At 40.2% G+C, this 16,320-nt stretch overlaps 1 protein-coding gene across 2 annotated transcripts; it reads left to right on the top strand.

Moving 5' to 3' along the window:
• Positions 1–159: 159 nt before the first annotated feature.
• Positions 160–14,353, top strand: tom1l2b (target of myb1 like 2 membrane trafficking protein b). Of its 2 annotated transcripts, XM_082543339.1 has the most exons (15): positions 160–286; positions 733–817; positions 1,551–1,629; positions 1,945–2,094; positions 3,410–3,544; positions 3,674–3,820; positions 4,657–4,773; positions 4,965–5,098; positions 5,268–5,319; positions 7,484–7,652; positions 8,983–9,109; positions 9,219–9,294; positions 10,065–10,124; positions 11,535–11,571; positions 11,678–14,353. In XM_082543339.1, the coding sequence occupies exons 1-15, from the start codon at positions 235–237 to the stop codon at positions 11,824–11,826; spliced, it is 1,569 nt and encodes a 522-aa protein (XP_082399465.1). In that variant the 5' UTR covers positions 160–234; the 3' UTR covers positions 11,827–14,353. The 2 variants fall into 2 exon arrangements, with proteins under 2 accessions (XP_082399465.1, XP_082399466.1); XM_082543340.1 differs by lacking the exon at positions 10,065–10,124.
• The last annotated feature ends 1,967 nt before the right edge of the window (positions 14,354–16,320 follow it).

The following is a 16,320-nucleotide window of genomic DNA, read 5'->3' as shown; positions in this document are numbered from 1 at the left end:
ACAGAAGAGCTAATGCTACTTCCATAAGATATCAGTTTGGTTTATAAAGGGAATTAAAGGTTCCCTTTATTTACAATCGCCCAACTCTCATAATGGTTGTTCTTGCTGTCCAATCACACTGGAGCATAGGATTTTTTCACCCAATTACGTTGATGCGTAGGCGGGACTTGCTGGACGTTTCCTCAAGTATCATCGTTATCAACCCATGGACTGACTTGTTTGTTGTCGAGCAAGATGGAGTTCATTTTGGGAAATCCTTACACTACGCCAGTGGGACATTGCATTGGTACGCAAATAATTATTTAGGGGAGGACATTGTGGAGAGATGTATGTGTATATCTTAGAGAGGTGTCTATTTTATGTAATAGTCATTTACGGGTTTGCTACCTTTAGCATGCTAATGTCCCTGAATGAGTTCTCTACAGCTGGAAAGCCACCGTTAGCCGCCTAGCTAACTATTACAACATTTGCTGTCACTGTGTAAGCTCTCTCGTTAACAAATTTAATGTGTGCTTTGTGCCATTACGCCATTACCTGTGTCGCACAAGCCGTTTACGTGTGCATCTGTAATAATGACAAGCAGCTAAGTTAGCTAACAGCTAGCCAACAGCCATCGTCATATATTCGGGGCGCAGTTTTTAAGACGTTATTAAGATGATTTCCTTATGTAAGTACGTGTGTGTGTGTGTGTGTGTGTGTGTGTGTGTGTGTGTGTGTGTGTGTGTGTTTTAGAGAGAGCCACTGATGGATCCCTACAAAGTGAAGACTGGACTCTCAACATGGAAATATGTGACATCATCAATGAAACAGAGGATGGGTGAGTACCTTGTGAAAATCAATGAATAACCACATAGGTGTTGATTAAATTCTGTTTAAACTGTGCACTGGTTTGGTTTTACCGTTTTACCGGCCTGTGATTTTTACATTGTGGAGTGCTGCAAACACGATCAAGTACTTCATCTTTTCCCCTTTTCTCTACTATCGAATCATAAGTGAGCCAGTCTAGCCCTGGCTGCATGAGGAAGATTTATGCGAGGCCTCACTTCTTATCTCTGTGCTTCATTAACCTTGTACACAACGTGTGCAACTGGTGTGTGAAGTCCACGTTTGATCAGTGGATTGCACTTAAGATTAGGTGGCTCTAACCTACAGAAGTGTACTGTAATAAGAAGTCTGTTTGTCTTTTGTCTATGAGGAATGCAATGGGTGTAACACATCCACTTATGCAAGGCGTGTTTGCTCTGTTGGAAGTAGAGACAAAGTTAATAATTTACTTCTTTGATGCTGTAGCTGTTCTGCTCTAAGAATTATTGGCTCATGCTTCTGATATTCAACTTTCTAATGTTTGTCACAGTATCTGACATCTTGTCAGTGCCACTGAAAATGGCAGCTAAAGCTTTAATTTATCAGCTTATTAGAAATCATGTGTCCTTCCCTGTGGGACATGTTTTCGTAGTCCATTTAAAAGCACACCAGGCAGGCATGCTATAATGTGGTATTTTTGTGTGTTTAATGTGGGTTTTGACTTGTGTCTGTATGTGTGTATGCAGGCCAAAGGATGCCATTAGAGCAATGAAGAAAAGGCTAAATGGCAATCGGAACTATAGGGAAGTAATGCTGGCTTTAACAGTAAGTTCACATGAGCAGGAGGAGAGCAGCTAATGTATGCTTTTTATATAATATATTAGCATATAACGTTAATATCAGTTTTCCTTATATAACAGTCAGATGAATTGGTCAAAGGTGCTTTGTTTTGGCATTTATCGGTAACATAAATAAAAGTATTATGATTGCATTTATCAGTACTAAGTTGATTGCATAACATAATTTGCATTTGCAGTTTTTAGTCCAACACATTATGTCCATTTTGTATCTTGGCTCCAAAACTTCTGAACCTCTCTGTAAGAGGAGCTATTTCAATGATGGCGTCTGTGCATCTGTCAGGTTCTGGAGACGTGTGTGAAGAACTGTGGCCATCGTTTCCACGCTTTAGTGACTAGCAGAGACTTCGTTGATGGCGTGCTTGTTAAAATTATCTCTCCCAAGAACAACCCACCTACCATTGTTCAAGATAAAGTACTCGCCCTGATTCAGGTAAGAACGGCAGAACTGAATGCACAAAGTTTGCATTCTCGTGTATTTGTTTTTTCCCCCTGTTTTTATGACAATATATAACTTCCAGAGAGAGTGCACAGTGTATGTGGAGCTCTGCACAAAGGGAAAGTAGCATGTGTATATATGGGGGAGGACCAAATTATGTTTAACCTTGTTTAAATATTGCATTTTAATAAGATGACCTAGTAAATTCCCAACAAATATTGAGATTCACCTCAGCTGTGTTATATATGTAGACACTATGTGGTAGAAACCCTTAAAGAAAACTAAATGAGCATCAAATTATTATTTAAAACATCTGTATCATAAGGGCCCAAAATTTCACAAACCACGCATCCTTAATATATTTGCTTCTGCAACGATGTACGTCACTGTGAGAGACCTAATCATTTGTGACTCAGTCGGTTTGTGGATTTTGTTGCGACTGTGGTGGCTGCCCAGGTGGTCTTTCATCCCCAGGCACAGTCTCAGGTAAGGCACACTGTCTCCAGGGCTTCAGCCAGTAGCAGCTCTAGTTACCTGTCAGAGCTCAGATAACCCAGCAAGGTTTGTGTGTGTTGCTGTTATTTCTATCAGGGATGCTGTATGACCACAGCTTACAGCATGGAGGAGGAGCACGAGCATACAGTAGTTGTGAGAGAGAAGCTTGATGATTTCCTTTTTTTTTTTTTTTTTTTTTTTTTTTTTTGTTTATTTAGTAGTCAGAGAAACCAGTTTATGACTTGAAGGTCAACTGGGAAAAATGCATGGGAAACATTTATAGCGTAACACTCCCTTCATGCAGCAGCTGGAGTGTTGTTGACATTTTCATTAGTAAGAGAGGTAAAACCCAGCTGGGCAGCAGACTGTGGTTATGCTGGTGCATCTCACTAACCACCTGTTTCATCTCTCAGGGATGAATGTGTGCACTTTGGAGTTGATAAAAGTTGACAAGTGTGGACATTTCATAGCTTTTACAAGTTTAAAGTCAAAAGCTCTATGATCATTTTGGTAACCTGCATTTCTTTCGGGCTGTTGTGTTGTCTTGTATTTAAGCTGTTGTAATGGCTCGAGCCCAATTTACCCTCTGGTAAGAGCGAAGCCAAACGCTTTGTAGTTTGTTCGCCGAATGTATTCAGGGAAGACAAACAAATATCATCAGAGAACAGACTCCTTTTACTGTCTGCACATCATTTGCTTTGTTTGCCTTTTCAGCCTTCCCTTTTATCCATTGTTTAAATTTCTTTTTTTTCAGTCGGTCACGCTCATTTCTCTTTTCTTTTAACTCTTTTTACTCTCTGTTATCTTTATCCAGGCGTGGGCCGATGCATTCAGGAGCAGTCCTGACCTCACGGGTGTGGTTCAAATCTACGAGGAGCTAAAGAGAAAAGGCATCGAGTTCCCAACATCAGAGCTGGAGACGCTGTCACCTATACATACACCTCAGCGTGTAGGAGAGCTCATGCTTGGCAGCCTAGTTTGCTAAAGTTTCTTTGCCAGAACTATTTGGTGTGGTTACGTTCCCAGGTAACATGTTGCCTAATGATATGTTTGTTATCACCTTCTCTGTTGTTTCTAGTCAGCCACTGCTCCGGAGGGTGACTCTACCTTACACAAGCACAGCAGCACTACTCAGCCCACACAACACTCTGTGCCACCAGTCTACACCACCCCTCAAGTCCCCAACATTCATGCCTCCGGAGCCATTAATCCCACACCTGAACAGGTACAGTGGTAATCCTATGACCACATTTTCTACAACCGTCCTACAAAACAACGATATTCTACGGTTTTCCTTTTAATATCCGCTCTCAAGTGTACACCATGAAGATTCCAAGAATCTGCCCAACTAACGATCTTTCTGTAATTTTGAATTGCCTCACCTCCAGTTTTCAAGGTCATCTTCTTATGCACCTCTGGACTGGTTTCAGTGCAGGTGATAAATATAGAGTACTTCCTAGAAGTCCTTTTGTGTCCCTTTGACTTTAAGCCTCTGCTGTGTCGCAGTGGTCATCCTTAAACTTGATTGTCAATCACATGGAGGTATATCTGGTGAGTGATGAGTCATGAGTATGTGTGTATCCAAAGGTCCCCCCACCCAACTTGAAAGCACGTTCACCATCATTGCTGTTCAGCCTGTTTCAGCTGAAGGTTACTATGCAAGGAATTCCCAGTTTACAATCTAATGAATGTCAGAAAAACAAGCACGTGTGCTGCCCTTCAAATGAAAACCACTCACTCTTGAAACAGAGGTTGGTGTTTGCTTTCAAAGCCCAAGAGTGAACAGTGGAAGCAGAGTGCAGAAAGCAGTCCAAATGTGCACAAAGAGATGATCTTGAAGGGGACACACCTTTATACTTTCGCAATTATCATTCTCTGGTGGTTTTCCTCGCTACCACAGTAATACTTGTGTTTTAAATTAAAATGTATGGAAATAATATAAAATTGACTTTTACTTAAGGTAATTTATGCTTTACTTTTTTAGTTTTTTGTTTTGTTTTTTTTAAATCACCCAGTTTCCAAGTGCTAGCATTTAGGCTAACTTGCACTATTATCATGTAGATTTCCCGGCTACGCAGTGAGTTGGACATTGTTCGTGGAAACACTAAAGTGATGTCAGAGATGCTGACAGAAATGGTGCCAGGACAGGAGGATGCTTCAGACTATGAGTTGCTACAGGCAAGACACCACTTACATTTCTATTTGTGTGTTATGTGAGTATCTGTAAATTAACAAATGTAAAAACTTTATTTATTTAATTTTTTTTTTTTAGGCCGGCATGTACAAATGTGACTCAAAAGCAGACTGGGATCCGTTTGCATACGTGTGTTTTTGTAAGCATTTGTATTGTGTACATTTGTTTTGTGTAGGAGCTCAACAGGACTTGTAGAGCTATGCAGCAGAGAATAGTGGAGCTCATCTCCTGTGTTTCTAATGAGGCAGTAACGGAGGAGCTGCTGCATGTCAATGACGACCTCAACAACATTTTCCTCCGCTATGAAAGGTTAGAAAACGCAGGCAAACATGTTGCGCAAATGCAGGTGTAAACTTGTCTTTGGGTGCAAGAACGTGCACGTAGCCAAACTTGTTTTTGCCCTCTCAGCACAAATTGAGTTTGGTAAACTACAGGTGTTTTGTTCCTTCCTTTCATGCTATCTCTTTGTTGCTTTTAGGTATGAGAGGTTCAGGTCTGGAAGGTCCTCAGCTCAGGGTGTAAACAATGGGGTGAGTCAGCTCATAGTGTGATTGCATCACACTTAAAATTCCTGGAGTTCCTCTCCGAATGTTTTGAGCTAATTTGCACTGTTTATTTTGGACATCCACACCTTTCAGTGTCTGCAGTGTGGATGTGCATGTTAACATTATCAGTCAGGCTTTCCTGTGCCGTCTTTATATGTCAAAACCTGTCAGCTGTTTACCAGATGTACATGCCTAATTAAATGGAAACCCAACAAAGACCCATGCAGTTGGTTTCACAATAAAATATAGAGACATCTTTGAAGACGTTTATATTTAGTTTAGATTTTCTGTTCTCATTCGAGTGTCAGATTGCATTTCTACACTATAGTTCAAGCAGACCTGCTGTATTTAAGTTCTGCGGAGTAAGTGAAACAAAGACCATGATTATACAGCAGAGAATGCAAATTTAATTGCTGTTGCGCTGGAGCTGGGCTGCTTGTATTTTATTCATTGCACATTACAATAAAACAAGCAGCCCAGTCATTGCTTTGCAAGACGCAAAGCAGTATGTTCCAGAACAATTTCTAACAGCAGTGTGTTGTTTATTTAAAGCTTGCATGTGTCTATAAATTACTGCCTTGCTGTGTTTCAAACCTATCAGTAAAAAAAAAACCAAAAAAAAAAAAAACCTGTTTAAATAGCAAATTTATTTTCTGCTGCTTCCTTAACTTAATATGCCATCGATCACATGACTGGACCTGCTTATAGTAGAATGTAGGGTTGGGCAAGTATTGACACGATTGCACATTACGTTTAGAAACATCATCGATTTGTTCAGTTAAAACATTAAAAATATATCAAAGTGAATTAATAGACGTTATAAATGAACTGAATTAAACATAGAGCGAGTTTAGGCTTTTAAGGAGGGACACAAACAGTTGTAAAGGTGCATTTTTGGGGCACAGTGAGTTAGAACACTATTGTGAAACAGAATAATAGTTTATTTTTCATTAATTATAATCAATGGGATTCAAAATGAGAGCAGTGTGAGGCTGTAAACCGCTGCCAAAGCTGGAAATTTCCTGCATAGAAGAAATAATTGAATTTGGATTTGTTTATGTTTTCTGGAGAATTTCACATGATGTGACTTGAAATATCAAGTTGTTAAAAAGTCCTTTTGAATTTCCTGGATCCTGATTTATCCCAAACCTTTATTACACCCTCTAACTTCCATGCAAATCCTACTACAGTAACTAACTGACAGATCTGATAACGTAATATTTTGTGCTTAAAAAAAGGGAATCTTCTGTTGGAGAAGTATCACCACCTTAGTGGGTTTCAGATCGTTTAGGCATGATATATCTCCCACAGCTATCATGCCTTTACAGTCTGTCCATACACGGGCATGTTAATGGTATTCACTGTGTCTTCCTTTTCTGTTCTTTTCTGTTCTTCTGTTACTTTGGCTAGCTGAAACAGGCAAGTATGAAAATATTGTCACCCCCCCCCTTTAAATGATCAGTCACCCAACTGTGACATTCAATACATGACTAAAGAACATGGGGCCAGCATTCAGCGGTACCTTTTTAACCATATGGTATGTTTTCAGTCTGCAGCCAATGATATGTGAAACCTGGAGGCAGGCTGACAGCGACATGAGCTTAAGATGGCACCTAAATGAATGTATGCCCTAGAATCACTGTCATGTTGGCTTTCCGTCATCTCAGACCGTCAGGGTTTGAGATCTGCAAATTGGTCTTAACAGAGAAAGTTTCACAGAGCCCAAAGATTCAGTCTACCCTCCTCCCTGCCCGCTGTATTTCTGCCTTCTTAAGGGGGTTGTTTTCATCACTCTACGTTCATGATAAATGGCCTGATTGGCATTTGTCCTATATGAAGTGGAATTGAAGCATAACTATTTCTCTAGAATAAAACTGTATTGTTTTACCCCCTTAAGAAACTGTTTTGCAGAAATTGAGTTGATTTGCTGCTGCCCCGAGTCACAGACATTTTTCATGCTCTCCTGAAGCTAAACACTTTCGTTTTTTTTTTCTCCACATTTGTTCTGTTAAACTAAAAAGCTAAGTACTGAATAACCCTGCCTTTAATAGCCTCCCCCCCCAAAAAATTATTTTGCTCCTCATATACGAAAAATCATAAATCCTTTGATTTTTACCTGAAACTGTTTCATCATTTCTCCTTCATCCAGGTCCTCAGTGAGGCTACAGAAGACAACCTGATAGATCTCGGCCCAGGCTCCCCTGCTGTGGTGAGCAATATGCCAAATGCAGCCCCAACCAGCTTGCCTCCCACTGTCACAGCCCCTGCAGGAAGGCCCTCCTCCCCAGCTACTCTGGCCTCCCGATTGGCTGGTCTCGGTATGCACTAAATCCCTCGAAACAGTTACATTTTTAGCTACAGCATTACACTGTATATTCAAATACAAATCTGTTCAGAACATATTGCTAAATTCATGTCAGGTAGACATATGGGCTTGGATTGGAGCAAAACTCAGAAACTTAATTTCCAAGTTAGCGATTGGTAGGTAGGTGGTTCAGCATCTAAAGCTTGAAGTATGGGGGGGGGTGTCTGGATCTGTTAGAGTTAATGTTGTTCTTCAGATAAGTGCTGTTGATTAACAAACTCCCGGTTCTCTTGTAATAATTTACACAACAAAATACAGGCCAGCCTCCGAACAAAGAACAGGTAAAGGCATCAGTCTAAGGGCGATCGTGGCTCAAGAGCTGGCAGTTCGTCTTGTAATCGGAAGGTTGCCGGTTCGAGCCCCGGCTCGGACAGTCTCGGTCGTTGTGTCCTTGGGCAAGACACTTAACCCGTTGCCTACTGGTGGTGGTCAGAGGGCCCGGCAGCCTCGCCTCTGTCAGTGCGCCCCAGGGCAGCTGTGGCTACAATGTAGCTTTGTGTGAATGACTGAATGTAGTGTAAAGCGCTTTGGGGTCCTTAGGGACTAAGTAAAGCGCTATACAAATACAGGCCATTTACCATATAGTTATTTTTCTCATGTTGTGACACTGTGGGTGCAGTGGGTACCATACCCAGGGTTCCTTCAGGTAGGTGTGCAGAGAACTTCAAGCTGTCTCAGTAATCTCTCTCTGGAAAGACTTGCAGCTCACCACAATGTTAACAGTGTAATTCAAGGAAAAGCCCATTGTGTAAACCACTATAATATGGAGCCATTAACAGTGAAATTCAGTAACTCACAAAATTCGAGTTATCACTAATGTACCATATAACTCTTGTTCACCGTCAGTTGTTTTCCTGTACCTGCTGCTGTCAGCGCCACCACTCAGTCATGTGGGTGTCACTGAAGGCATCACTGCTGAGTCCACACACTCTGCTCTCCTATCTGCCTCAAAACAGGGGCAACTTTCTCCTTTTATATCTTCTGCAGCTTTTACTGTGTATACAAGCTAAAGCTTAATTTCTCCCATAGCACAAAGGGATCTGTGTGGTCTGATGCAATGGTACATGCACACACAGAACAGACAGTTTGATGTAAGACTGTCAAAAATAAATCAACAGATAACTTTAGTTCTCGATTGTTTGGATCCAAACTGTTCTTAAAATGAATCTCAGTAGAAACAACCTTTTTCTCTTTACTTTTATTTTTGTAAAGTCTGATTCTCTTCTGTGCAGTTTGTTAGCTTGATGTTAAGGTGGTTTGTTTGTTTGTTTTGCCTCTTCCAGACATGGGAGCAGACAGTGTGAGCAGTACTCTGAGCTCCCTGTCCAGCTGTAAGCCTCCACCTGCCCAGGATGACTTTGATGTGTTTGCTCAAACCAGAACCGGAACCATGTCAGAGCCACAGAAGGTGTAAGAATCCAATGAGGAGTGGCAAATTTAGTTTGGCATTTAACCTACTTCCTTTTTATTTCTGTTAAAAGTGGGCAAATAACATTTGCTTGTATGTGTTTTGTCTCAGTACTGCATCAGAAAACACCCAGGCCGCTGAAGGCCTTCCTCCCACTCTGGATGTTCTACAGACAGCTGCTGGAGGGGTGAGTCTCAGTGACAATTTGGGTCTTAATTCAAAGTCGGTGTTGTCATAGTCTGTCGGAGAATTTTGATACTGAATATTTGTGTTTGTGCGCTTTCTGACCCTGACATGCTTTTTCATCCTTGCACTGTTGCTGCTAGATGCGACTAATCCCTTGATTAAAAAAAATAAATAAATTGAGAAATACAGTTTCTTTGTTTATTTACATCTTACAGCTTAACAGAGAGGGTTTGAACACTGGAGCTGTGCATCGTCTTCTTAATTTCTTTGATAAAATCAATAATTTTTTAAGCGGTGCGTAGGGAGATGGATCTTGTCTTTCATGCAGTACTAACTAGAGTTGTAAGTTGTTTTCAGCTTTGTCATCTTCTGAGAAAAAGGAAGGAAATGCTATGCTAGCTGTATTAATAGCTATGCTATAGAGCTTCCAGTTTGATTTTATTATTATTATTTTGTTATTTATTTTATGATGGGGTTTTTTTTGGCCATGACGTCTCTGCACCGCGGCTTGCTTTATTCATTTTCACCAGCATGGCTCTGTCTTCCCAGCTTAACCTGCACTTAGATTTGTTTTTGTATGACTTGCGCACTCATAGCTTTATCACAAACACTGATTTTTGGTTTATTCATTTGTTTTTCTCACAACTGTATTAAGCTGCATTTGAGTTACCACTGACGTTCACTTAAGTCATTTTCTGTTGTGTTTGGGGCGGGATTTCATTTCTGTTTTTGTTCTGGCCACCTGTGGCGGTCTCGATGCTGCCCCCATAGGTTGTCGGAGGCCAGTCCTCTGTCATGGATGACATAGAGGAGTGGCTGAGTACTGACGTGGTGAGCCCATCATGATTTTTTTTTTTTTTTTTTGGTTCATTTATGCTTGCTTCTTTACTTTTTTCACTCTGTCGTATCCCTTTTTAAAAATTTCATACTGGCTTTTGAAGCCTGAAATTAACACATTTACTCGATGGTGTTTTCCTGACTGATCAATCACATTTTAATTTAGTTCACTGAAATTTTACTAACAGTGTTGTGTGAGGGGCGACTGATATAATTATGGGAGACTGTGGCAAAATGGCATGAGGTCTTGAATGCAAATAATGTATGCAACATTTTGTTTATTTTGAGCTAAAGTGGACCTATTATGCATTTTCTTTTCTTCAGCATTGTTACTACACTTAAGTAGCTTTGCATTAGTTACAGTCACAAAATCCTTATTTAGCTTGGACTGGCTTACAGATATCTCCTTAGTTCATCTATTGTCCCTGAGAGCCCATCACCTGGCAGTGTGGCAGTTCAGAAAAAAAAAAACCTGATATAAAAACAGTTTCTCATCTTTAAAGCAAAAGTCATGCTGTAATAAACATACTGCAGTCAACCCAGAGCCTTTTCCACCTTACTGAAGGTCCATTAGTGACATAAAAGGCTGCTTAGATATAAGCTCAAACTGTTTTGAAAGCTAAAATAGCCACACTAACAATACTGTTTAACTGCCTGAACAGTGATTTAAGCTACGTTGTATATGCCCAATTCAAATATTATTTAAAGTTTGGGCAACGATGAGGAAACAAAACCACAAACTTTGAGTCTAGCCGGTTGAAAACGTTTGTCAGGCCCATCAGGTGTTTGGAGGGTGCTGAGCTCAAAGCTTTTTCTTTGCCTCAGATGACTATATGAGGAAAACTGAATTTGTTATAGTGCAATCTGAAGCGTGAGCATTTGGCTCCAAGGATGACCTGTTTGTATGTTAACCTCATGATTTAAAAAACTTTTGCTATGCTATATATGACAATCCATCAGAATAGGTCTGCTTTAGCCAAAACATCTTAACTGCCAGAGCTGTTATAGAGTGATATTATTTATTTATCTAATCTGGGCGAGTGTTTGTGACCCAGAATGAGTAATAATGCATTCCAAGACTTTAGTGCTTATTTTGTGCAAATTTGTGCTTATGTTGCACAAATTTATCAGATTGTGTGCCGAGTGTTTTGGTTGGGGAGCAATGAAAGTGTATTAGAACTTCTAATATTACCGTCACAACCTTTGGTCCGTGCTAATGATGGGTAAGTGGCTCTTGTTATGAGTGAAATTTGACGGGTAAGTCAGTTTTGGGGTTTTGTGTTTTGTTTGTTTCTTAATGTGGTTTGAATCAGATTATTGGTCAAGGGGTCATAATTTGGCTTTTGGTTTGCAGTGGGTAATGTTTGTCACAGCGTGACATGGTGGGTTTTTCTTTTTCAACAGAAGGGAGATGAAGGTGAGGAAGGCGTCACAAGTGAAGGTACGACACTGTGATTCTTCTCTTCTAACACTTCCAGCTCCCCCAGCTGTATTTTGAACACATTTTATTTAATAAAAAAAAAAAAAAAATTTGTCTCTGCCCCCAGAATTTGACAAGTTCCTTGAGGAGAGAGCCAAAGCTGTTGAGAGGGTCCCCAGCCTACCGTCGCCCCCGAGTGGTAACCCAGGAGCAGTGCAAGGAACCCCTAGCCGCAAAAAGCCAGAAAGACCTGAGGACACTTTGTTTGCCGCGTAGACCTCCCAGCTTTGACCTCCGATTTCCCCTCCAGCCTTAGACCCGACCAGCTATGCAGCTTCACCTTAGGAGAGACCGACCTGACACTGAATCACACCCACCTCTGCTAACGATTGATCGCAGCGCTACTCGACCCACACTACAGGAAATTGCACATGAAATCAGTAGAATTATGTTAAGGCTCTCCGTTAATTTCTCACGCAAAGGGAAAAGAAAAAATCCTATTTTCATACGCCAAAATGAGATGGATCCCACTCGATGAGCAGTGTTAGAGACGGTGAGGCAGCAGGTCCCCCCCCCACCCCTCTTTGGTGTAAATCATCTCCTTCAGCCTGGTGTGGACTGCAGATTTGTATAAAAAAAAAAAAAAAAGGGGGCAAAAAAAGAATCCTTGTCATAAGTAGGAATTCGTTTCCTAACTAGTCCCTCAACTCAAGACAAAGTTTGTACTGTTAAAGAAACCGCTGCAGAAACATTATGGATGTTGTTGCAGACTTATCCCCCTTAATTGCAGAAGCACTGATCATACCTACGAGGCTCTGGTTTTGGTGTTTGTATCGGTCCCTTTGCAAGTCTGTCTTAAGTTGAATTGTATATCTGTAAATGACAAATGTCGGGTTTATTAGTTGTGTGTATATTTTAGCTTACACAAGTATGTAAGAGATGGTAATTTAATGTAGTTTTTTGTTTGTTTTTTGAAAAAGGATATATGTTGCCCTTGCTTTGACAGTAGGGATGTACCTCATTGGGCTGAGCTTTTTCAAGAGAAGGGACAAAAATTGTACACATGTGATTATTTACAAAAGCTAAAAGAGACGAGGGTTAAGAAGGGATGTCGTTTTTTGCGGATTGGCGTCGTGGCGCACCGTACCCAGATACGTGTAGTCTTACCTTGCCTTCTCATTCCCCGTGACAGACGTACGTGCAGTTTTTCGGTGATTTGCTGGTCACAACAGATTTATTGAGATTATTTTGCTGAGATTCATTAGCCTGAAAGCTGCTATAGTTTTGTAAACTAAAGTTTAATTTTGATGGATTCTTATGGTAGTGTCATGGAGTTGTGGATGGGAGTGGTTTTCTGATGAGTGCTGTTTAAGGTGCACGCTCGGAGCTGAAGAGACGTTTGCTGTCGTTCAGGAGTTTTTACTCGCTGTAGGTTTTAACTGCGTTTTGAGGGAAGATTGTGCTGTATGCGTTTTAATTTTAATAAGTTGGAGCTTAGAGGACCAAGTTTGTGATCTCATTTGGGATGTGGACGGAAGAATGTCCTAATAATTGTGTTCTTGTGTTTCATTAATTTTTAAAATCGAGGGTTTTTTCTTTTTTCTAAATTCACAGATGTCCTAAAGAATAAAAACAGAAGCAGTTTGCACATGATTTTTGTGCATTTCTCCTTTTTATTTCTTAACGCTGCCATCTTTAAAGGCCTGACCTTTCAAGCGTGATTTGTTTTTTCAGAAATGAGCTCGCTGCAGACGTCAGGCTACAAATTAGACTTTTTGCTCTCGACAATAACAAATGCAACATTAATCACAATCGTAACAAGTGTGCACTTTGATGGCCGCGTTTCAACTCGTACTGTAAATCAGCTGAATCTTAGCCTAATTTAATTAATGAGCATATGAATAATTTATTCAGCACTACTTCTTTTCCTTTGTTTTGTTTTGTTTGTTTTTTTTCTTAAAGATCAGTATTTTAAATCACTTTATTGTGAAAATTTTAAACGGGAAATGAGCTGTGTTAAGGGATGAGATGGGAAATTGTGTATGTTTTAGTGTTTCTGGCTTCTGTTTATGTAGTTAAGTTTTTTTTTTTTTTTTTTCTTGGTTTGTTTTATACGTTGTTGCTGGCTTGTGTATTTAATTTGTCATGATTGGGTTTATTGGGTATGTGGATATCCTCGGCGGCTGGAAGTGGAGGATGATAAACACATGGAGGTGTTTTATCACTGGTCTGTAGCCGTTAAAGAATTACACTACTTGTCTCATTTTGTTTCATGAAGGATACATATTGAATAGATTTTATGTATTGACCAGCACGTGGGGGGGAAACTGACACAAAGTAACTTAGTTTGGACACTTTGAACAAAGCATCATCATTGCACATTTTGAAAGGGAAGCTTCCTTTCTTCCTCCTTTATGTCTCCTTGTTTTAGTGTTATGTGTCTGTTGTGTGACGCTGAAACATTTTAATCACAGTTAATTTTTTTTTTTTTTTTTTTTTTTAAACTAAGAAAGCTCCAAATGTGAGCTCAATGAATACATGTTATTCTCCTGTTTGGTTTTTTTTCAGTGTGAGCTCTGTCAGTGATTTGTAACTGAACCCCAGCGTACTGATAACGTTGCCAGAGAGTCATCTCAGACCTGCTTTGCAGAAGAACAACGTGTTTCTTAGTCACTGGAATATACGAAAAGCAATGCCGATAATGGAGGCTGCGCTGTACGACTGCTAATTTTCCTCAGTTGCCTCATTTCTCTTTGTGTTGTTTGACTTATGCATGATCTCTAATAAAAGATTAGCAGTGTGATCTGCTGTGTGGTTTTTGTGTCTGCTGAAAATCCAGCACCTCAATCTCTTCCTAGAGTGCAATGGGCCCCACACTAATGGGGCTTTACCGCTGTTCATAGGGAATCCCCTCATCCCAAAACATGGCCCCTCATATTCTGCTTCAGTCACTGGAGCATTTCCTGGTCAAGAAACAAGGGTGTGTCTGTCACACAGTACACTGAAATATACAGGACGTCTTTGTAGCATTTTTACAGTGAGTGGCTAACTTAACAGTGGATTTCTCTCAGAGGCAAATGGATGTTTTTGTGTTGGAGACCTCTGGCTACACTTCACGACAAATTCACTGAAAAAATGTGGAAGACAGATATTCTAATATGGTGTAAATCGGTTATTTTTGTCAGTAGCACATACATGTGTTGGTCTCAGATGGTCATTTGTTTTGTGTGGAGGCATGTCACTACTTTGATTATGTATTTGACTGCCTTTCGAATACAAACTTAGAGTTAATTATACCACATTCACTTACATTTTTTTTCCCCACATGCGTTGCCGAGGCTCTGTGTGCACAGCCACTGGGTCGGAAAGCTGAACTGAGGATCCAGTTTTCTTGGACTTAGCTGGCATTCAAATCTCCACAGACGGTTAGCTAGCACACCCTGGTGGCTGCACCGTGGAACCTCATGGCACACATGCTTGAGGTCAGGGCACAGGCAAAACCACTAAACGTCCACTTACCAAGAAAACAAACGCAAACGGTGGTCTGTTTAGCCGTATAAATTGCAGGAAGTGCTGACACAGTGCTGTGGCACGTTGTAGTTCCACTGCACGTTACAACAGTCTATCACAAACATGGTTATATGATAGCTCAGTCATTTTGCCAGCTTTATTTTAGTCCTCTTGGACCGTCAGCTCAGCAGCACTTTTGCTTTATGCCTAACTCTGGTCCCTGCAGTGATGTTGTGTAAAGTTTATCTTGAGGACAAATTCAAAATAATGAACAACCTGTGTACTCTAGGTTCAGAATATATTGTATTCCAGTAAGCTGGTATTAATCCATTTTCTCTGTACGGTTTTGTGTTTTGTTTCATAGACACTACATTAACAGTATTAAGTGGATATATGATGTCATTTTCCACATTCTCAAATCCCATTAAAACAAATGGTAAATGGCCTGTATTTATATAGCGCTTTACTAGTCCCTAAGGACCCCAAAGCGCTTTACATATCCAGTCATCCACCCATTCACACACACTGGTGATGGCAAGCTACATTGTAGCCACAGCCACCCTGGGGCGCACTGACAGAGGCGAGGCTGCCGGACACTGGCGCCACCGGGCCCTCTGACCACCACCAGTAGGCAACGGGTGAAGTGTCTTGCCCAAGGACACAACGACCGAGACTGTCCAAGTCGGGGCTCGAACCGACAACCTTCCGATTACAAGGCGAACTCCCAACTCTTGAGCCACGATCGCCCACAAAAGTTAATACTTGTCTACAGCTATTAAAAAACATCACAAACTACATTGTTGCTCCTTCATTATCTGAAAAAGTCTGTCCCAGATGCTGCTGCCTTAACAGTCATTAGAGACTACTGCTGCTGAATATGGGCTCCGTAAATGCACAATTTACTCCCACTACAGTAACGTTTCCTTAAAACTACAATGCCTAGCTTCTTTCTTAATTATCTTGCCTTTGCTAAAAATGACAAACATCATCTATTTTTAAATGTCTTTAAATGCTTTCATTTAATGTTTATATGTATATATATGTATGTATGTATGTATGTATGTATATATATATATATATATGTATGTATGTATGTATGTATATATATATATATATATATATATATATATATATATATATATATATATATATATATATATATATATATATATATATATATATATATATGTGAAAAAAAAAGATTTAAGTCTAATTTAGCATGTTAAGGGCTGATGTTTGGGACAGCAAATTTAAAATAAA

This window comes from Aulonocara stuartgranti (genome assembly GCF_965226115.1).
Source record: "Aulonocara stuartgranti genome assembly, chromosome: 8".
In the NCBI taxonomy this organism is placed as follows: domain Eukaryota; kingdom Metazoa; phylum Chordata; class Actinopteri; order Cichliformes; family Cichlidae; genus Aulonocara; species Aulonocara stuartgranti.
Note: the sequence above shows the minus strand (reverse complement) of the source record. Positions and strands in the feature narration are given on the sequence as shown.

What these genes read in the sequence shown, in the direction of transcription:
- tom1l2b (XM_082543339.1), top strand. Translation starts at nt 235, where the DNA reads ATGGAGTTCATTTTGGGAAATCCTTACACTACGCCAGTGGGACATTGC. An exon ending in CTCCCGATTGGCTGGTCTCG is followed by an intron (nt 7,653 to 8,982) that starts GTATGCACTAAA and finishes TGCCTCTTCCAG; the next exon opens with ACATGGGAGCAGACAGTGTG. An exon ending in GGAAGGCGTCACAAGTGAAG is followed by an intron (nt 11,572 to 11,677) that starts GTACGACACTGT and finishes CTCTGCCCCCAG; the next exon opens with AATTTGACAAGTTCCTTGAG.